This window comes from Oncorhynchus nerka, linkage group LG25 (assembly GCF_034236695.1).
Source record: "Oncorhynchus nerka isolate Pitt River linkage group LG25, Oner_Uvic_2.0, whole genome shotgun sequence".
NCBI classification, from domain to species: Eukaryota; Metazoa; Chordata; class Actinopteri; order Salmoniformes; family Salmonidae; genus Oncorhynchus; species Oncorhynchus nerka.
The window spans coordinates 11,457,176-11,479,668 of NC_088420.1; the positions used below are offsets into that span (position 1 = coordinate 11,457,176).

Below are 22,493 nucleotides of genomic sequence, written 5' to 3' on the forward strand. Positions count from 1 at the left end.
TATTTATACCATGGCATTGTTGAATACTCATTTCTGATTGGCTTGAAGGGCATTCTAGAAGTGTGCATTATTTCCCTATAATGCCCATTATATTTGCACGGTAGAATTAATTGGCTATAGTTCTTAAATGTTCTGTTTGAGCTGCTTTTGAAAGCAAAAGTCGAATTGAAAACACTATTGGCATTGTTGAATTACATTTTCATAATAGCAAGCTAGGACTGATGGTTTGGTTAGTTAAACTAGCAAATATTTTGGTTTGATTACCAAGGCAACTATTGTCGCTATCTAGTAAACTTGCTAGCTACTTCAGTGGATGTTAAACACATTTATACCTGCAAATGAACACATTTGTAGTGGTAAATTTGTTCAATCATAGCCAAGGTATAAAAGGGATTATCAACTTGGGGCTCTATGCGTTCTCTGGAAAATAATGCAACTCTGTGAAAGGGGAGTTTCATGTCGTTCATTCTTTTCCAGAGAACGCATAGAGCCCCATGTTGATTATACCTTACATGGTTTGTCAGATGTTGTGGATGCATGGTGCAAGCCCACAGTGGTTCTCAGTGAAATGGAGTAGGTAGGTCTACAGATGTTGTGGATGCATGGTGCAAGCCCACAGTGGTTCTCAGTGAAATGGAGTAGGTAGGTCTACAGATGTTGTGGATGCATGGTGCAAGCCCACAGTGGTTCTCAGTGAAATGGAGTAGGTAGGTCTACAGATGTTGTGGATGCATGGTGCAAGCCCACAGTGGTTCTCAGTGAAATGGAGTAGGTAGGTCTACAGATGTTGTGGATGCATGGTGCAAGCCCACAGTGGTTCTCAGTGAAATGGAGTAGGTAGGTCTACAGATGTTGTGGATGCATGGTGCAAGCCCACAGTGGTTCTCAGTGAAATGGAGTAAGTAGGTCTACAGATGTTGTGGATGCATGGTGCAAGCCCACAGTGGTTCTCAGTGAAATGGAGTAGGTAGGTCTACAGATGTTTGTAACACATTTTAACTTCTTATGGCTGGGGGCAGTATTGAGTAGCTTGGATGAATAAGGTGCCCAGAGGTGCCCAGAGTAAACGGTCTGCTCCTCAGTCCCACTTGCTAATATATGCATATTAGTATTGGATAGAAAACACTCTGAAGTTTCTAAACTGTTTGAACGATGTCTGTGAGTATAATAGAACTCATATAGCATGCAGAAACCTGAGAAAAAATCCAGGAAGTGGGAAATCTGAGGTTTGTCGATTTTCAACTCAGCCCCTATCGAATACACAGTGGGATATGAGTCAAGTTGCACTTCCTAAGGCTAGATGTCAACCGTCTTTAGAATCTAGAATGAGGCTTCTACTGTGATGTGGGGCTGAATGAAAGGGGAATGAGTCAGGTGTCTGGCAGAGAGCCACGTGCTGGTCACTCGCATTTCACATGAGAGCGACCTGCTTCCATTGCTTTTCTACAGACATGGGAATTCTCCGGTTGGAACGTTATTGAAGATTTATGAAAAAACATCCTAAAGATTGATTCTATACGGAGTTTCAAATGTTTCTACGACATGTAATATAACTTTTTGAACTTTTCGTCCGACGTTCGGCTGGACCTGCATGTGCGTTTGGATTTGTGTACGAAATGCCCTAACAAAAATTGCTATTTGGACATAAATGATGGACATTATCGAACAAATCAAACATTTATTGTGGAACTGGGATTCCTGGGAGTGCATTCTGATGAAGATCATCAAAGGTAAGTGAATATTTATAATGTTATTTCTGATTTCTGCTGACTCCAACATGGCGGATAAATTAATTTGTTTTCTGAGCGCCGTTCTCAGATTATTGCAGTTTGCTTTTTCCGTAAATCTTTTTTGAAATCTGACACAGCGGATGCATTAACTTCTTAAGGTATAGGGGGCAACATTTTCAATTTTGGATAAATAGCGTGCCCAATTTCAACTTCCTTCTACTCATGCCAAGAACATAAGATATGCATATTATTAGTACATTTGGATAGAAAACCCTCTGAAGTTTCTAAAACTGTTTGAATCATGTCTGTGAGTATAACAGAACTTATGTAGCAGGCAAAACCCAGAGGACTAACTGTTCAGATTTGTCTTTTTTGAGGTCTCTGTCTGTTCAGTGAGATCTCATTGGGAAACTATATTTTTTAGGAACTTGTTTTCAGTTCCTACCGCTTCCACAGGATGTCACCAGTCTTTGGAATTTGGTTGAGGTTATTCCTTTGTACAATGAAGAAGTACGGCCATCTAGGTACTGCATAACACTGTTGAGAGTTGCGCAAGACTTGAAAAGTAGCTTGGTTTGTTGTCTTCCTGTATTGAACACAGATAGACCTGTCTTCAATTTGATCGATTATTAACGTTTAAAAATACCTAAAGTTGTATTACAAAAGTAGTTTGAAATGTTTTGGCAAAGTTTACAGGCAACTTTTGAAATGTTTTGTAGTGACGTTGCGCAATTTGGAAGCAGTTTTTTTCTGGATCAAACGCGCCAAATAAATGGAAATTTTGGATATATATGGACGGAATTAATCGAACAAAAGGACCAATTGTGATGTTTATGGGACACATTGGAGTGCCAACAAAAGAAGCTCGTCAAAGGTAAGCCATGTTTTATATTTTATTTCTGTGTTTTGTGTAGCGCCTGCAGGGTTGAAATATGCTACCCTCTTTGTTTACTGTTGTGCTATCATCAGATAATAGCTTCTTATGCTTTTGCCGAAAAGCCTTTTTAAAATTCCATGTGTAACACTTACATTTTCATCAACATTTATGATGATTATTTCTGTAAATTGATGTGGCTATGCAAAACCACTGGATGTTTTAGGAACTACTGAACGTAACGTGCCAATGTAAACTCAGATCTTTTGCTATAAATATGACCTTTATCAAACAAAACATACATGTATTGTGTAACATGAAGTCCTATGAGTGTCATCTGATGAAGATCATCAAAGGTTAGTGATGAATTTGATCTCTATTTGTGCTTTTTGTGACTCCTATCTTTGGCTGTAAAAATGGCTGTGATTTTCTGTGGCTTGGTGGTGACCTAACATAATCGTTTTTGGTGCTTTCGCTGTAAATACATGTATTGAGGAATTTTAATTATGAGATTTTTGTTGTTTTGAATTTGGTGCCCTGCACTTTCACTGGCTGTTGTCATATCAGCCCTGATTTCAGCCCTGAGAAGTTTTAAACAACCTGTTATGTCTGCTACTTGAGATAATTGATGTTTTACTGGGCTATAGGTGTACATAGATGTATAGATGTACAGATTAGTGCAGATACATGTGTTCACAATAAGCTCCCATTAGGGGGACACAGCCATGACTTACAAACAGTGGTGGAAGAAACAAACAAGAGTGTCTTAATCAATAACACATATGATTTAACAATGTTTACGAACGCAACACGGAATAATGGAACAGTGACTATTGGTACAGTAGCATGTCTTCCTGGAAGAAAGACCGCTTAATGTACAATGCACCTAGCCTGTACTCTGTGACCTGTAGATGTAGTCCTTCCTTTCAAATACTAGAATTAAGTATTCACATTTATTTATTATTTGTTGTTATAATGTGTGTACTATTACCATACACAGATGGTCTAATTAACTGTACTTAAATCTGGGCAATAGTTGGGCAAAGATGAATAAAACGACATAAGAGCACAAATTCAGACAACATTTTTTAATACAAAGTCAACATATCTACATACACAGTGGTTTTTAACCAATCATTGTTTCAGTTAGAAGTAACAGTTTGAAAGCGATAGCACTTGGCCCTCATACAAAGAAAAACTATTTTGATTGAGCTTAGGTTTTTTATCTTTTTGTTGGCTGTTGTACGTATAGGTTCTATTATTTTATAGTAATTTGTCTCTTTTGTTATTTTCCCCACCTCGGTCGAACATTCCAGTAGATTTGGCTGCTATTGTTGTCAAAAGTCTGGCATCTTAACATGAAGTCAAAGAGTAACACATCGCACAAACTTCCAAAGATGTCCAGTCTTGTTTTTTGTCATTGGCCCTTAACCAGTCTTTGAATTCAGTCATAAAAAAGTCCTAATTTCAAGATAATTTCAAGATTTGTTCATATGAAAAGGTCTGCGATTCCCACTTGAAAAGGATATGCTGGAAATGTCTTTCGTTGTTTCGTCTTCCTTCGTCCTAGTCTTTGCATCACACGGCTCCTTCTCATTCAGTCCTGACTCATTCTGCATCCCGTAACAAAACATAAAAATAATAATAAGAATGAACACAGTATGGTACTAGGTTCTTACAGTATAATGAACCCTCTTACATCATGTCATGATTCAGGGTCAGTGGTAGTAGTAAAGTGTACTGTAGTACTTTGCCCTTAATGGCTGTGTCATCGCACTATGGCCAGTTGCTAAGTAGTAGAGAAAATCTCTTGTTTCTCTCTATGACTGCCAATGGACAATCCACTTCTTGGCTTTTTAGGCAGTTGGGAACTAGCACTTCTCCTTTTTTGGGGATGGAAAGATAGAGCTTTTGTTTTGGAAAGGAATAGTCCTTTGGTTGCCGTTTCCCAGCCCTGTTCACTTTGGGGCCAGAGAGCAGGCGCCATTTTGATTGCAAGAAGCCTGTGCTGAGGCAAAAGTTATGGGTCGTCATTGACCTCTCATAACAGAGTTAGCTGTGGGTGGCTAGCAGGGGATATTGCTAACATGGCAGATATGACAAAGAAGGAGGGGACTTAAGAACAAAGAGCAGAGTGGACTACAAATGTTACAAAGGGAGAAAGTACACTTTACACTGTGAACTTTGCAATAAGCAGAACCTTATCTTTGCAGTTCAGTATTTGATCTGAAGTAAGAGAGCGTTGAGAGTTAAATCAAACAAATACATATAATCTATATGTTTGTTTATTTACAGGTGTTATATTCTGGATCATAGTTGATATCTAACAAATGGATGATCGTGTTGTGTCTGAAAATAAAAATAAAAATAAAGAGGAGGAAATTATGGACTTCTGAGAAAGAGGGAGATGACGGTCTGTACATGGTCAAAAAGTACAGCACCTTTAGTCTGGCAAATTCAGCAAAATGGGTAATACCTTTCCTCCAATTGAATGCTTTGTAGACTATTTAATCTACTACATATGAAAATAATACTCAAACAAATACATGACTATTGTTAGATAATGATAATAGTAATTTCAACAACAATTAAAAAGACACCATCTCCTTATCGGCACAGGTCTACGAAGTGGTAGGATTTAAAAAGGGTTGCAGGAGCGGCGCCCGAGGCCAGACACCTCCCCTAATTGTTTCCAGAGAAACACACAATATTTCCCAAGGTTAAGTTCATGGCTACAAAACAAATCCATCAGAATTTTACATGAGCAAAATGAAAGTTTATGGTAAAAAATACCTAAAAATAAGAAACAGAAAAAAATATGTTTGGATACATCTTTATATTCTTCATTTAAATATATATGAATGTGCGATATATATATATATGCACACATCCACAAGTTATACATAACATTTCTATAGTGAAAAAATATAATGTCTTTTAACATAATATGAACATATAAGCATACATTTTTTTCCTGCTAATTTAAAAAAAAAAGGTGATACAATATCTCTGTTAAAAAAACGAAACAAAAAATTTAAATTAAAAGTAAGCTATGTAAAGTAAAATAACAATAGTCATCATAACACAACATTCATGTTTCCATAATGTTACATTAACAATAAGGCTTTTTTGAAATAAGAAAGACTACAAACAGTTCCTTTCATCACTCTGTTAGTGTACATACCAATCCCAAAACCTTCCCAGAATCCATTGTAAAAGCATACTCCTGGGTATACCAAAGCACAGACCTCTGAGAAAAAATACAATTGTGGGCTTTGAGGGCTTGTTTTTGTCAGACACGTGTACATAGTGGGTAGAATCGGACCTGCTATTGTTTAGATTTCAAGTTTCGTGATGTGCAAGTCATTTTTATCGTGGACATAACTTTCACATCACAACAGATCTTCCCCAGTCATCCACAGTGGCCTGTGGCCAGTCATCCACAGTGGCCAGTCATCCACAGTGGCCTGTGGCCAGTCATCCACAGTGGCCTTTGACCAGTCATCCACAGTGGCCTTTGGCCAGTCATCCACAGTGGCCTTTGGCCAGTCATCCACAGTGGCCTTTGGCCAGTCATCCACAGTGGCCTTTGGCCAGTCATCCACAGTGGCCTTTGGCCAGTCATCCACAGTGGCCTGTGGCCAGTCATCCACAGTGGCCTTTGGCCAATAGGTGGAAGAGAAAAGACAGGAACCTTTCTCTGGGTTATCAACTCAGTTCCTCACAACTTTGAACCACTGTCCTTCCACTGTTAGTAGAGAGCTAGTCTCTCTCTTTAAGTCAAGCTTGGGACATGAATGTCGTGTGAGACAGTGAGTCCAGAGGAGGCCGAGAGGAGTTGATGGGGGAGGGGGCGGGGGCATAACATGTGGATGCACTTTCAGTTTCAGTCGCATGGGTGCAAACTGACACCGCCAGACCAGGCACCTCCATTGTCATCCCATACCACAGTCACACTTACAGCATACAGGAGAATAAGCAGCATGTTTAGTATTGACAGAAAACCCCCAGAAATACAAGTAATTGTAAGACAAAATTAACAAATGATTACAATGGGTTGTTGGTCACTGTACAAGTTTGCAAAGAGAGCTCAGTTGCCGCCATTCACCATGCCAAGTTCTCCTGTGGTGATTCCACTCGGTCAATATGTTGGGCCCTGCACCAGTAAAAACTAGTCCTGAACGAAGAGTGACAGTAAAAAGTCAAGGGACTTCATTGTCATTCATCTGGTCTTGCAAGAGTGGTCTCTTTTCACCCAGTTTCCATGGTGACTGAGGCTAAGAGAGCTATGTCAGTGGTTACTGTATAAACATGTTGGGGTTTGTCCTCAAGAAGCTCCACACGTCAAGTGATGGAGAAAGTGAAACGGCATTAATCCACCGCTGGCAGACACTATATGACACTGTCATCACTTTCCCCCGGAATATTCTGTACTGCAGAAGCTCCTCTTAGCCCAAAGAGTTGAAGGGATATAGGGCTGCCCTTTGTACGAGATGATGGACATGTTGGGAGTTGAGCTTCTAAGGTTGTAACAGATCTATGGGCAGTAGAAGTTATCTTGCTTAGAGAGAAGGATGAGTGTGGTAGGGGGTCCCGAATGGAGGTCGACTTCTGTTGCCAGTACCTTACCGTTAACTCAGTGTGTTTGTCTCATCAGAGGTGTCTGACATTTTGGGGACAATCATCTGTGTACACAGGCAACCACAGTTTTCCATCAGAAGTGTTTATGAACAACTAGGAACTGTGAACCTCTGTCCTTACATGGTAGAAAAGGTGCTTCCCCATTTAAAGTTACATCCACTCCACCATTTTCAGTTTTTACCAATCCCCCCTTTCTTTTTTTTTTTACCTCAGTCACGTTCGCCCAGTTGTTTTTTTCCTTCATTCACTGTTGTATTGTTTGTAACGTAGTTAATTTTTAATAGATGTCCACGAAATGTTTACAATGTCCACCTCCACATCTGAACACTTGAGGTAAGGTTAGCAGTCCAACACTTTAATTATTCCCACCCCACAGCTTGAGCCACCACTTTTGGTTCCTTTCTTCAGAGTGAGGGCGTCAATTAGTTCTGCTGATGGAGTCATTTACGGTTTCCTCAACGACATCAAAGTCCATTGGGTCCAATTGGAATTGCACTCTTGTTGACTTAAAAATGAATAATAATCTACAATTCGTTTGCTATTCTGTTGGTTGAATTTTGTTTTCTGGCTGCTGTTGTTGTTTTCATTTCTATGGCTCAGGAGACTGTTGAGGGGGACATAGGATTCGGGGGACGAGATGGATTTTTACGTTGCATAGTGATCAAAGCTTCCTAGGTACTCCAGACCCGCCTGGTAGCAAAACTGATATTCATCCTGCAGAGACAAAATAAACAACAATCAACATTCATTTTGTTCAGCAGCGAACAGGAGCTACTTCACTTAAACAATAAGGCATGAGGGGTTGTGGTATATCGTAAATATACCACGGCTAAGGGCTGTTCTCAGATACAGACCTTAGCCGTGGTATATTGGCCAGATACCACAAACCCCCGACGTGCCTTATTGCTATTACAAACTGGTTACCAACGTAATTAGAGCAGTATAAATAAATGTTTTGTCATAACCGTGGTATACGGTCTGATATACCACGGCTGTCAGCTAATCAGCATTCAGGGTTCGAACCACCCAATTTATAATATTCAATATAATACTACAAGCCGAACTTAGCAGCAGCTCTAAGACTTACAGCCAGTATCAATGCTAACACAATGCTGATGCATATTCTTAGCACCCATGGCAAAACTACATGTTCAACAAAAACCTACAATATCCATGAGAACCTGTGGGTTCGGAGTGACCCCTCACCTCTGTCTGGACCATGGCCGGCCTCTGTGTCCGCAGCATCTTGACCGTCTGAAAGATGTCTACCACGCCTTCATAGCGCATCCTCTCCAGCACGATGCTGAGTGTGGTGAAGACACCGGTCCGGCCAACCCCCGCACTGGAAACACACACAGACACACCAATCTCAGGGGATGTGCTGGGATATTGAAACATTTCCAATTCACACATGCATATTAATACACACTTGTTTATGTGTGAAATGTAACCAATATAAGCACCCACCAAATTATTATTATGATGATTATTATCATCAGTATAACAGATGAAGTCCAACAATCATGCAAACAGCTCTATCAGGCGTCCATTTTGAAAGTTGTTATTTCTCTTGTCTCTAGATACCAGTCATCAAGGTTATTATTTCTCTTGTCTCTAGATACCAGTCATCAAGGTTGTTATTTCTCCTCTCCTCAGATACCAGTCATCAAGGTTATTATTTCTCTTGTCCCTAGATACCAGTCATCAAGGTTATTATTTCTCTTGTCCCTAGATACCATTCATCAAGGTTGTTATTTCTCCTGTTCTCAGATACCAGTCATCAAGGTTGTTATTTCTCCTCTCCTCAGATACCATTCATCAAGGTTGTTATTTCTCCTGTTCTCAGATACCAGTCATCAAGGTTGTTATTTCTCCTGTTCTCAGATACCAGTCATCAAGGTTGTTATTTCTCCTGTCCTCACATACCAGTCATCAAGGTTGTTATTTCTCCTCTCCTCAGATACCAGTCATCAAGGTTGTTATTTCTCCTCTCCTCAGATACCAGTCATCAAGGTTGTTATTTCTCTTGTCCCTAGATACCAGTCATCAAGGTTGTTATTTATCCTCTCCTCAGATACCAGTCATCAAGGTTGTTATTTCTCCTGTCCTCAGATACCAGTCATCAAGGTTGTTATTTCTCTTGTCCTCAGATACCAGTCATCAAGGTTGTTATTTCTCTTGTCCTCAGATACCAGTCATCAAGGTTGTTATTTCTCTTGTCCTTAGATACCAGTCATCAAGGTTGTTATTTCTCTTGTCCTCAGATACCAGTCATCAAGGTTGTTATTTCTCTTGTCCCTAGATACCAGTCATCAAGGTTGTTATTTCTCCTGTTCTCAGATACCAGTCATCAAGGTTGTTATTTCTCTTGTCCCTAGATACCAGTCATCAAGGTTGTTATTTCTCCTGTCCCTAGATACCAGTCATCAATGTTGTTATTTCTCTTGTCCCTAGATACCAGTCATCAAGGTTGTTATTTCTCCTCTCCTCAGATACCAGTCATCAAGGTTGTTATTTCTCCTGTCCCTAGATACCAGTCATCAAGGTTGTTATTTCTCCTGTCCCTAGATACCAGTCATCAAGGTTGTTATTTCTCTTGTCCCTAGATACCAGTCATCAAGGTTGTTATTTCTCCTGTCCCTAGATACCAGTCATCAAGGTTGTTATTTCTCTTGTCCCTAGATACCAGTCATCAAGGTTGTTATTTCTCTTGTCCCTAGATACCAGTCATCAAGGTTGTTATTTCTCCTGTTCTCAGATACCAGTCATCAAGGTTGTTATTTCTCCTCTCCTCAGATACCAGTCATCAAGGTTGTTATTTCTCCTGTCCCTAGATACCAGTCATCAAGGTTGTTATTTCTCCTGTCCCTAGATACCAGTCATCAAGGTTGTTATTTCTCTTGTCCCTAGATACCAGTCATCAAGGTTGTTATTTCTCCTGTCCCTAGATACCAGTCATCAAGGTTGTTATTTCTCTTGTCCCTAGATACCAGTCATCAAGGTTGTTATTTCTCCTGTTCTCAGATACCAGTCATCAAGGTTGTTATTTCTCCTGTCCCTAGATACCAGTCATCAAGGTTGTTATTTCTCTTGTCCCTACATACCAGTCATCAAGGTTGTTATTTCTCCTCTCCTCAGATACCAGTCATCAAGGTTGTTATTTCTCCTCTCCTCAGATACCAGTCATCAAGGTTGTTATTTCTCCTGTCCTCAGATACCAGTCATCAAGGTTATTATTTCTCCTGTCCCTAGATACCAGTCATCAAGGTTGTTATTTCTCCTGTCCTCAGATACCAGTCATCAAGGTTGTTATTTCTCTTGTCCCTAGATACCAATCATCAAGGTTGTTATTTCTCCTGTTCTCAGATACCAGTCATCAAGGTTGTTATTTCTCCTCTCCTCAGATACCAGTCATCAAGGTTGTTATTTCTCCTGTTCTCAGATACCAGTCATCAAGGTTGTTATTTCTCCTGTCCTCAGATACCAGTCATCAAGGTTGTTATTTCTCCTGTCCTCAGATACCAGTCATCAAGGTTGTTATTTCTCCTGTCCTCAGATACCAGTCATCAAGGTTGTTATTTCTCCTCTCCTCAGATACCAGTCATCAAGGTTGTTATTTCTCTTGTCCCTAGATACCAGTCATCAAGGTTGTTATTTCTCCTGTCCCTAGATACCAGTCATCAAGGTTGTTATTTCTCTTGTCCCTAGATACCAAATCAAATCAAATCAAATTTATTTATATAGCCCTTCGTACATCAGCTGATATCTCAAAGTGCTGTACAGAAACCCAGCCTAAAACCCCAAACAGCAAGCAATGCAGGTGTAAAAGCACGGTGGCTAGGAAAAACTCCCTAGAAAGGCCAAAACCTAGGAAGAAACCTAGAGAGGAACCAGGCTATCTGGGGTGGCCAGTCCTCTTCTGGCTGTGCCGGGTAGAGATTATAACAGAACATGGCCAAGATGTTCAAATGTTCATAAATGACCAGCATGGTCGAATAATAATAAGGTAGAACAGTTGAAACTGGAGCAGCAGCACAGTCAGGTGGACTGGGGACAGCAAGGAGTCATCATGTCAGGTAGTCCTGGGGCACGGTCCTAGGGCTCAGGTCCTCCGAGAGAGAGAAAGAAAGAGAGAATTAGAGAGAGCATATGTGGGGTGGCCAGTCCTCTTCTGGCTGTGCCGGGTGGAGATTATAACAGAACATGGCCAAGATGTTCAAATGTTCATAAATGACCAGCATGGTCGAATAATAGTAAGGCAGAACAGTTGAAACTGGATACCAGTCATCGAGGTTGTTATTTCTCCTGTTCTCAGATACCAGTCATCAAGGTTGTTATTTCTCCTGTCCCTAGATACCAGTCATCAAGGTTGTTATTTCTCTTGTCCCTAGATACCAGTCATCAAGGTTGTTATTTCTCCTGTTCTCAGATACCAGTCATCAAGGTTGTTATTTCTCCTCTCCTCAGATACCAGTCATCAAGGTTGTTATTTCTCCTGTCCTCAGATACCAGTCATCAAGGTTGTTATTTCTCTTGTCCCTAGATACCAGTCATCAAGGTTGTTATTTCTCCTGTCCTCAGATACCAGTCATCAAGGTTGTTATTTCTCTTGTCCCTAGATACCAGTCATCAAGGTTGTTATTTCTCCTGTCCTCAGATACCAGTCATCAAGGTTGTTATTTCTCCTGTCCCTAGATACCAGTCATCAAGGTTGTTATTTCTCCTGTCCCTAGATACCAGTCATCAAGGTTGTTATTTCTCTTGTCCCTAGATACCAGTCATCAAGGTTGTTATTTCTCCTGTCCCTAGATACCAGTCATCAAGGTTGTTATTTCTCTTGTCCCTAGATACCAGTCATCAAGGTTGTTATTTCTCTTGTCCCTAGATACCAGTCATCAAGGTTGTTATTTCTCCTGTTCTCAGATACCAGTCATCAAGGTTGTTATTTCTCCTCTCCTCAGATACCAGTCATCAAGGTTGTTATTTCTCCTGTCCCTAGATACCAGTCATCAAGGTTGTTATTTCTCCTGTCCCTAGATACCAGTCATCAAGGTTGTTATTTCTCCTGTCCCTAGATACCAGTCATCAAGGTTGTTATTTCTCTTGTCCATAGATACCAGTCATCAAGGTTGTTATTTCTCCTGTTCTCAGATACCAGTCATCAAGGTTGTTATTTCTCCTGTCCCTAGATACCAGTCATCAAGGTTGTTATTTCTCTTGTCCCTGTACCAGTCATCAAGGTTGTTATTTCTCCTCTCCTCAGATACCAGTCATCAAGGTTGTTATTTCTCCTCTCCTCAGATACCAGTCATCAAGGTTGTTATTTCTCCTCTCCTCAGATACCAGTCATCAAGGTTGTTATTTCTCCTGTCCTCAGATACCAGTCATCAAGGTTGTTATTTCTCTTGTCCCTAGATACCAGTCATCAAGGTTGTTATTTCTCCTCTCCTCAGATACCAGTCATCAAGGTTGTTATTTCTCTTGTCCCTAGATACCAGTCATCAAGGTTGTTATTTCTCCTGTCCCTAGATACCAGTCATCAAGGTTGTTATTTCTCTTGTCCCTAGATACCAGTCATCAAGGTTGTTATTTCTCCTGTTCTCAGATACCAGTCATCAAGGTTGTTATTTCTCCCGTCCCTAGATACCAGTCATCAAGGTTGTTATTTCTCTTGTCCCTACATACCAGTCATCAAGGTTGTTATTTCTCCTCTCCTCAGATACCAGTCATCAAGGTTGTTATTTCTCCTCTCCTCAGATACCAGTCATCAAGGTTGTTATTTCTCCTCTCCTCAGATACCAGTCATCAAGGTTGTTATTTCTCCTCTCCTCAGATACCAGTCATCAAGGTTGTTATTTCTCCTGTCCTCAGATACCAGTCATCAAGGTTGTTATTTCTCTTGTCCCTAGATACCAGTCATCAAGGTTGTTATTTCTCCTCTCCTCAGATACCAGTCATCAAGGTTGTTATTTCTCTTGTCCCTAGATACCAGTCATCAAGGTTGTTATTTCTCTTGTCCCTAGATACCAGTCATCAAGGTTGTTATTTCTCCTGTCCTCAGATACCAGTCATCAAGGTTGTTATTTCTCTTGTCCCTAGATACCAGTCATCAAGGTTGTTATTTCTCCTGTCCTCAGATACCAGTCATCAAGGTTGTTATTTCTCCTGTCCCTAGATACCAGTCATCAAGGTTGTTATTTCTCCTGTCCCTAGATACCAGTCATCAAGGTTGTTATTTCTCTTGTCCCTAGATACCAGTCATCAAGGTTGTTATTTCTCCTGTCCCTAGATACCAGTCATCAAGGTTGTTATTTCTCTTGTCCCTAGATACCAGTCATCAAGGTTGTTATTTCTCTTGTCCCTAGATACCAGTCATCAAGGTTGTTATTTCTCCTGTTCTCAGATACCAGTCATCAGTTGTTATTTCTCCTCTCCTCAGATACCAGTCATCAAGGTTGTTATTTCTCCTGTCCTGATACCAGTCATCAAGGTTGTTATTTCTCCTGTCCCTAGATACCAGTCATCAAGGTTGTTATTTCTCCTGTCCCTAGATACCAGTCATCAAGGTTGTTATTTCTCTTGTCCATAGATACCAGTCATCAAGGTTGTTATTTCTCCTGTTCTCAGATACCAGTCATCAAGGTTGTTATTTCTCCTGTCCCTAGATACCAGTCATCAAGGTTGTTATTTCTCTTGTCCCTACATACCAGTCATCAAGGTTGTTATTTCTCCTCTCCTCAGATACCAGTCATCAAGGTTGTTATTTCTCCTCTCCTCAGATACCAGTCATCAAGGTTGTTATTTCTCCTCTCCTCAGATACCAGTCATCAAGGTTGTTATTTCTCCTGTCCTCAGATACCAGTCATCAAGGTTGTTATTTCTCTTGTCCCTAGATACCAGTCATCAAGGTTGTTATTTCTCCTCTCCTCAGATACCAGTCATCAAGGTTGTTATTTCTCTTGTCCCTAGATACCAGTCATCAAGGTTGTTATTTCTCCTGTCCCTAGATACCAGTCATCAAGGTTGTTATTTCTCTTGTCCCTAGATACCAGTCAACAAGGTTGTTATTTCTCCTGTTCTCAGATACCAGTCATCAAGGTTGTTATTTCTCCTGTCCCTAGATACCAGTCATCAAGGTTGTTATTTATCTTGTCCCTAGATACCAGTCATCAAGGTTGTTATTTCTCCTCTCCTCAGATACCAGTCATCAAGGTTGTTATTTCTCCTGTCCTCAGATACCAGTCATCAAGGTTGTTATTTCTCCTCTCCTCAGATACCAGTCATCAAGGTTGTTATTTCTCCTGTCCCTAGATACCAGTCATCAAGGTTGTTATTTCTCTTGTCCCTAGATACCAGTCATCAAGGTTGTTATTTCTCCTCCCTCAGATACCAGTCATCAAGGTTGTTATTTCTCCTCTCCTCAGATACCAGTCATCAAGGTTGTTATTTCTCTTGTCCCAGATACCAGTCATCAAGGTTGTTATTTCTCCTGTCCTCAGATACCAGTCATCAAGGTTGTTATTTCTCTTGTCCCTAGATACCAGTCATCAAGGTTGTTATTTCTCCTGTCCTCAGATACCAGTCATCAAGGTTGTTATTTCTCTTGTCCCTAGATACCAGTCATCAAGGTTGTTATTTCTCCTGTCCCTAGATACCAGTCATCAAGGTTGTTATTTCTCTTGTCCCTAGATACCAGTCATCAAGGTTGTTATTTCTCCTGTCCTCAGATACCAGTCATCAAGGTTGTTATTTCTCCCGTCCCTAGATACCAGTCATCAAGGTTGTTATTTCTCTTGTCCCTACATACCAGTCATCAAGGTTGTTATTTCTCCTCTCCTCAGATACCAGTCATCAAGGTTGTTATTTCTCCTCTCCTCAGATACCAGTCATCAAGGTTGTTATTTCTCCTCTCCTCAGATACCAGTCATCAAGGTTGTTATTTCTCCTGTCCTCAGATACCAGTCAGTCATCAGGTTGTTATTTCTCCTGTCCTCAGATACCAGTCATCAAGGTTGTTATTTCTCTTGTCCCTAGATACCAGTCATCAAGGTTGTTATTTCTCCTGTCCCTAGATACCAGTCATCAAGGTTGTTATTTCTCTTGTCCCTAGATACCAGTCATCAAGGTTGTTATTTCTCCTGTCCTCAGATACCAGTCATAAGGTTGTTATTTCTCCTGTCCCTAGATACCAGTCATCAAGGTTGTTATTTATCTTGTCCCCAGTAGATACCAGTCCAGTCAAAGGTTGTTATTTCTCCTCAGATACCAGTCATCAAGGTCTCCTCTCCTCAGATACTCATCAAGGTTGTTATTTCTCCTGTCCAGTCATCAAGGTTGTTATTTCTCTTGTCCCAGTCATCAAGGTTGTTATTTCTCCTGTCCCTAGATACCAGTCATCAAGGTTGTTATTTCTCTTGTCCCTAGATACCAAATCAAATCAAATCAAATTTATTTATATAGATACCAGTCAAAGTGCAAGAAACCCAGCCTAAAACCCCAAACAGCAAGCAATGCAGGTGTAAAAGCACGGTGGCTAGGAAAAACTCCCTAGAAAGGCCAAACCTAGGAAGAAACCTAGAGAGGAACCAGGCTATCTGGGGTGGCCAGTCCTCTTCTGGCTGTGCCGGGTAGAGATTATAACAGAACATGGCCAAGATGTTCAAATGTTCATAAATGACCAGCATGGTCGAATAATAATAAGGTAGAACAGTTGAAACTCAGCAGCACAGTCAGGTGGACTGGGGACAGCAAGGAGTCATCATGTCAGGTACCTGGGGCAGTCATCAGGTCCTCCGAGGTTAGAGAGAGCATATGTGGGGTGGCCAGTCCTTTCTGGCTGTGCCGGGTGGAGATTATAACAGAACATGGCCAAGATGTTCAAATGTTCCCAGCATGGTCGAATAATAGTAGGTTTTATTTCTCCTGTTCTCAGATACCAGTCATCAAGGTTGTTATTTCTCCTGTCCCTAGATACCAGTCATCAAGGTTGTTATTTCTCTTGTCCCTAGATACCAGTCATCAAGGTTGTTATTTCTCCTGTTCTCAGATACCAGTCATCAAGGTTGTTATTTCTCCTCTCCTCAGATACCAGTCATCAAGGTTGTTATTTCTCCTGTCCTCAGATACCAGTCATCAAGGTTGTTATTTCTCTTGTCCCTAGATACCAGTCATCAAGGTTGTTATTTCTCCTGTTCTCAGATACCAGTCATCAAGGTTGTTATTTCTCCTGTCCTTAGATACCAGTCATCAAGGTTGTTATTTCTCCTGTCCCTGGATACCAGTCATCATGTGCCGTCGCTACACGGTTTAACACCTGACTCTAAGCTGATCATGTCAGAGTTAATATTGATGTGATGCATGTACACAATTGACTTTGATGCCTGCCCACACACCGACACAACACAAAATGAACACACACACGCATGAACGTACACAATCTCGAACCCACATGAACGCACACACACACACACACACACACACACACACACACACACACACACACACACACACACACACACACACACACACACACACACACACACACACACACACACACACACACACACACACACACACACACACACACACACAAACTCCACCTCATTAAGTCCCCATTGCAAACCTTTCTCTGCAACAGTCCCCAGAAATAGGGTGAGTCTTAAGTTTGATCCTGAAATTCTTGAGGGCTGTCTCCGTAAGCTGCTTTGGTGTGAAATGACTTCCTCTTCACCAATGGAACAATAATTGATATGACAGCAGATATGTATTTTCATCCTACCCACCCCATGACGGTTTCTGACTGGAGATAGAAGAGGAGAAGACAGGGGTTGCAAAAGTCGGGAGTGGACTGGAGTTGAAAGGTCACCAATGATACCCCCCCAAATGGAACTAAGGACAAAGAGTTGAGCATCGCTATAGAGTCCGTGCTTCCTCGCCCTCTTGTGTCACCACAAAGTCTGTCCCCATTCAGTCCTCTCAACAACTGTTCCACCACGCCCCGCTGCTATCCCTCCATCCCTCTAACCCCATCCACACCAATCCTATCCTCCCCTGCAGTGTGGTGAAAGCTCTTCCCTGGGAGCTGGTCACAGCTTGTCACAGGGGGTTTTGGACTAGATGGGGTACAGCTTTTCTCAGAATAAATGTTTTCGTAGCAGGTTAGGAGAACTAACACAGCAGGTTAGGAAAATTAGGTTAAGGTTAGAAAAAGAGTTTGGGTTAGCTAAAATGCTCAACTTTTGACACTAATTTGACATAAGCTCGTCTCCATCTAAATAGACAGACTTTAAATCTGACAGATGTGGAAAGCAGTGCTGAACGAGAGGAAGGAGAGAGAGAGAGAGAGAGAGAGAGAGAGAGAGAGAGAGAGAGAGAGAGAGAGAGAGATTGGGGAGAGTGACGGGAAGTGCAAGGGACTGAGACAATATATGTGTCACGCCTTGGTCTTAGTATTTTGTGTTTTCTTTCTTTATTTGGTCAGGCCAGGGTGTGACATGGGTTTATTTTGTGGTGTGTTTTTGTATTGGGGTTTTAGTAGGTATTGGGATTGTGGTTGAGTAGGGTTGTCTAGGAAAGTCTATGGTTGCCTTGAGGCGGTTCTTAATCAGAGGCAGGTGATTATCGTTGTCTCTGATTGGGAACCATATGTATCGAACTAACCACGCTGCATTTTGGTCCGACTCTCCTTCGACGGAAGAAAGCCGTTACAATATGGAGGGATGAGAGATAGAGGGGGATGGAAACCAAAGCATGAGAGAAAGTGAGAGAGAAAGAAAGAATGTACTACCATCTTTAGATATGACACGGTGCGAGTAGGTGGAAAGAGACTGAAATACACAAAGATTAGGAAAGTAGGGAGAGAAGGATGACGAGAGGACAATAGGAGAACAAAGGAAGGAACAGACAGACAGACAGACTGGTGAAAGTCTGGTGACATCATAACAATGTCCATATAGGTAGATCTGGTGTTTGGTTAGCCTGGTCTAAGATCTGTTAATGCAACCATAGGAGTTGGCTATACAGCACAAACAGATCTGGGAACAGGATAGTGTTTGGTGACTTTGCAAAGGAAAAAGGATGCAAAGTGGACTTCTTCTGTTGAACCAAATGGCTTCCTCTTTACAAATACCAGGAGTCTGCCTCTCTGAGTGATCAATTATGAATGAGCTGAGCCTATGGCGTTGTATCACCAGGCCACTGCAATGGCAGTAAGAGAGAGAGAGAAAAGACAGATGGGGGAAGAAAGAGAGAATGGGGGAGAGAGAGAAAGAAACATGCATGATGTCTACGGAGGACATTTAAGACCTGCACGGTGGGGGGCTGGTTGTAATGACTGGTATCCCTTTAACATTCTGGGAGCTGGATGCCTACACACTCTTACCCAGATCTACAGACTCAGGACACTGGGTTATATGTTGACATTGTTAGGTACATACAACGGTGTCAGTCTGGATTACAAAGAGCACCAGAAACAATGTCTCATACTCATCAACATTGTTGGAAACACACACACACACACACACACACACACACACACACACACACACACACACACACACACACACACACACACACACACACACACACACACACACACACACACACACACACACACACACAAAAAGATCCTCACCTGCAGTGGACAGAGATGGGTCCGTCCTGGCCAAACTGCTCCTTGGTTTTGTGCACCTGGCCTATGAAGTCTATGAAGCCCTCTCCTGACTTGGGCACCCCCTGCTCCGGCCAATCAGTGAACTGGAACTGTCGCACTGTCCTGGACTGCCCGTCCTGAGTGAGTTGAAGGAGAGGGAAAAGAATGGATGGAAAGAGGAAGAGGAAGAGAGAGGTAAGGGAGGAGGACGGATGACAACAGAAGAAGAGAGAGGGGTGGGGTGAGAGAGGTAAGGGAGGACGGATGACAACAGAATAAGAGAGAGGGGTGGGATGAGAGATGTAAGGGAGGAGGACAGATGACAACAGAATAAGAGAGGGGTGGGATGAGAGATGTAAGGGAGGAGGACAGATGACAACAGAATAAGAGAGGGGTGGGATGAGAGATGTAAGGGAGGAGGACAGATGACAACAGAATAAGAGAGGGGTGGGATGAGAGAGGTAAGGGGGAGGACAGATGACAACAGAAGAAGAGAGAGGGGTGGGGTGAGAGAGGTAAGGGAGGACGGATGACAACAGAATAAGAGAGGGGGTGGGATGAGAGATGTAAGGGAGGAGGACAGATGACAACAGAATAAGAGAGGGTGGGATGAGAGATGTAAGGGAGGAGGACAGATGACAACAGAATAAGAGAGGGGTGGGATGAGAGAGGTAAGGGGGGAGGACAGATGACAACAGAAGAAGAGAGAGGGGTGGGGTGAGAGAGGTAAGGGAGGACGGATGACAACAGAATAAGAGAGAGGGGTGGGATGAGAGATGTAAGGGAGGAGGACAGATGACAACAGAATAAGAGAGGGGTGGGATGAGAGATGTAAGGGAGGAGGACAGATGACAACAGAATAAGAGAGGGTGGGATGAGGATGAGAGATGTAAGGGATGGAGATGTGAGGAGGAGATGACAACAGAATAAGAGAGGGGTGGGATGAGAGATGTAAGGGAGGAGGACAGATGACAACAGAATAAGAGAGGAGAGATGTAAAGGGGAGAGATGACAGTGGGATGAGAGATGTAAGGGGAGGAGGACAGATGACAACAGAATAAGAGAGGGGTGGGATGAGAGATGTAAGGGAGGAGGACAGATGACAACAGAATAAGAGAGGGGTGGGATGAGAGAGGTAAGGGGAGGACAGATGACAACAGAAGAAGAGAGAGGGTGGGGTGAGAGAGAGGTAAGGGAGGACGGATGACAACAGAATAAGAGAGAGGGGTGGGATGAGAGATGTAAGGGAGAAGGACAGATAACAACAGAATAAGAGAGGGGTGGGATGAGAGAGGTAAGGGGGGAGGACAGATGACAACAGAAGAAGAGACAGGGGTGGGTCAGTAAAAGCCAACATTGAGAAACAATAACTGTTTCATTCCACACACCATGGAGAGAAACTGACGTGAGGTCAGCGAACCACCAGGTCACAATCTGTGTCTGATAGACCGCTCAACAACAACAAGCCCAGTTCAACTTCACACTCATACAACACAACAATGACCTGTCTCCGCTGACATCCATCTGTCAGGCTATCACTACTGTCTCCTCTGACATCCATCTGTCAGGCTATCACTACTGTCTCCTCTGACATCCATCCGTCAGGCTATCACTACTGTCTCCGCTGACATCCATCTGTCAGGCTATCACTACTGTCTCCTCTGATATCCATCTGTCAGGCTATCTCTACTGTCTCCTCTGACATCCATCTGTCAGGCTATCACTACTGTTTCCCCTGACATCCATCTGTCAGGCTATCACTACTGTCTCCTCTGACATCCATCTGTCAGGCTATCACTACTGTCTCCCCTGACATCCATCTGTCAGGCTATCACTACTGTCTCCCCTGACATCCATCTGTCAGGCTATCACTACTGTCTCCTCTGACATCCATCTGTCAGGCTATCACTACTGTCTCCCCTGACATCCATCTGTCAGGCTATCACTACTGTCTCCGCTGACATCCATCTGTCAGGCTATCACTACTGTCTCCCCTGACATCCATCTGTCAGATATCACTACTGTCTCCCCTGACTGACATCCATCTGTCAGGCTATCACTACTGTCTCCTCTGACATCCATCTGTCAGGCTATCACTACTGTCTCCCTGACATCCATCTGTCAGGCTATCACTACTGTCTCCTCTGACATCCATTTGTCAGGCTATCACTACTGTCTCCCCTGACATCCATCTGTCAGGCTATCACTACTGTCTCCTCTGACATCCATCTGTCAGGCTATCACTACTGTCTCCCCTGACATCCATCTGTCAGGCTATCACTACTGTCTCCTCTGACATCCATCTGTCAGGCTATCACTACTGTCTCCCCTGACATCCATCTGTCAGGCTATCACTACTGTCTCCCCTGACATCCATCTGTCAGGCTATCACTACTGTCTCCCTGACATCCATCTGTCAGGCTATCACTACATCCATCTGTTTCCCCTGACATCCATCTGTCAGGCTATCACTACTGTCTCCCTGACATCCATCTGTCAGGCTATCACTCTGTCTCCCCTGACATCCATCTGTCAGATATCACTACTGTCTCCTCTGACATCCATCTGTCAGGCTATCACTACTGTCTCCCCTGACATCCATCTGTCAGGCTATCACTACTGTTTCCCCTGACATCCATCTGTCAGGCTATCACTACTGTCTCCTCTGACATCCATCTGTCAGGCTATCACTACTGTCTCCTCTGACATCCATCTGTCAGGCTATCACTACTGTCTCCCTGACATCCATCTGTCAGGCTATCACTACTGTCTCCCCTGACATCCATCTGTCAGGCTATCACTACTGTCTCCCTGACATCCATCTGTCAGGCTATCACTACTGTCTCCCCTGACATGACATCCATCTGTCAGGCTATCACTACTGTCTCTGCTCCATCTGTCACATCCATCCATGTCAGGCTATCACTACTGTCTCCCTGACATCCATCTGTCAGGCTATCACTACTGTCTCCCTGACATCCATCTGTCAGGCTATCACTACTGTCTCCCTGACATCCATCTGTCAGGCTATCACTACTGTCTCCCCTGACATCCATCTGTCAGGCTATCACTACTGTCTCCCTGACATCCATCTGTCAGGCTATCACTACTGGCTCCTCTGACATCCATCTGTCAGGCTATCACTACTGTTTCTCCATGACATCCATCTGTCAGGCTATCACTACTGTCTCCCTGACATCCATCTGTCAGGCTATCACTACTGTCTCCTCTGACATCCATCTGTCAGGCTATCACTACTGTCTCCTCTGACATCCATTTGTCAGGCTATCACTACTGTCTCCCTGACATCCATCTGTCAGGCTATCACTACTGTCTCCTCTGACATCCATCTGTCAGGCTATCACTACTGTCTCCCTGACATCCATCTGTCAGGCTATCACTACTGTCTCCCTGACATCCATCTGTCAGGCTATCACTACTGTCTCCCCTGACATCCATCTGTCAGGCTATCACTACTGTCTCCCATCCATGACATCCATCTGTCAGATAACACTACTGGCTCCTCTGACATCCATCTGTCAGGCTATCACTACTGTTTCCCCTGACATCCATCTGTCAGGCTATCACTACTGTCTCC

At 42.7% G+C, this 22,493-nt stretch overlaps 1 protein-coding gene across 5 annotated transcripts in view; it reads right to left on the reverse strand.

Moving 5' to 3' along the window:
• Window positions 1–3,677: 3,677 nt before the first annotated feature.
• The window catches only part of ptprsa (protein tyrosine phosphatase receptor type Sa), a 459,556-nt gene continuing 440,740 nt past the window's right edge, over window positions 3,678–22,493 (reverse strand). For all 5 annotated transcript variants that reach the window (XM_065009561.1, XM_065009560.1, XM_065009558.1 and 2 more), the window contains 3 exons: window positions 18,878–19,032; window positions 8,452–8,587; window positions 3,678–7,959 (listed from right to left, as the gene is read on the reverse strand). In XM_065009561.1, coding sequence (XP_064865633.1) covers window positions 7,891–7,959; window positions 8,452–8,587; window positions 18,878–19,032 — 360 coding nt within the window. In that variant the 3' untranslated portion in view covers window positions 3,678–7,890. The remainder of the gene's footprint in view (window positions 7,960–8,451; window positions 8,588–18,877; window positions 19,033–22,493) is intronic.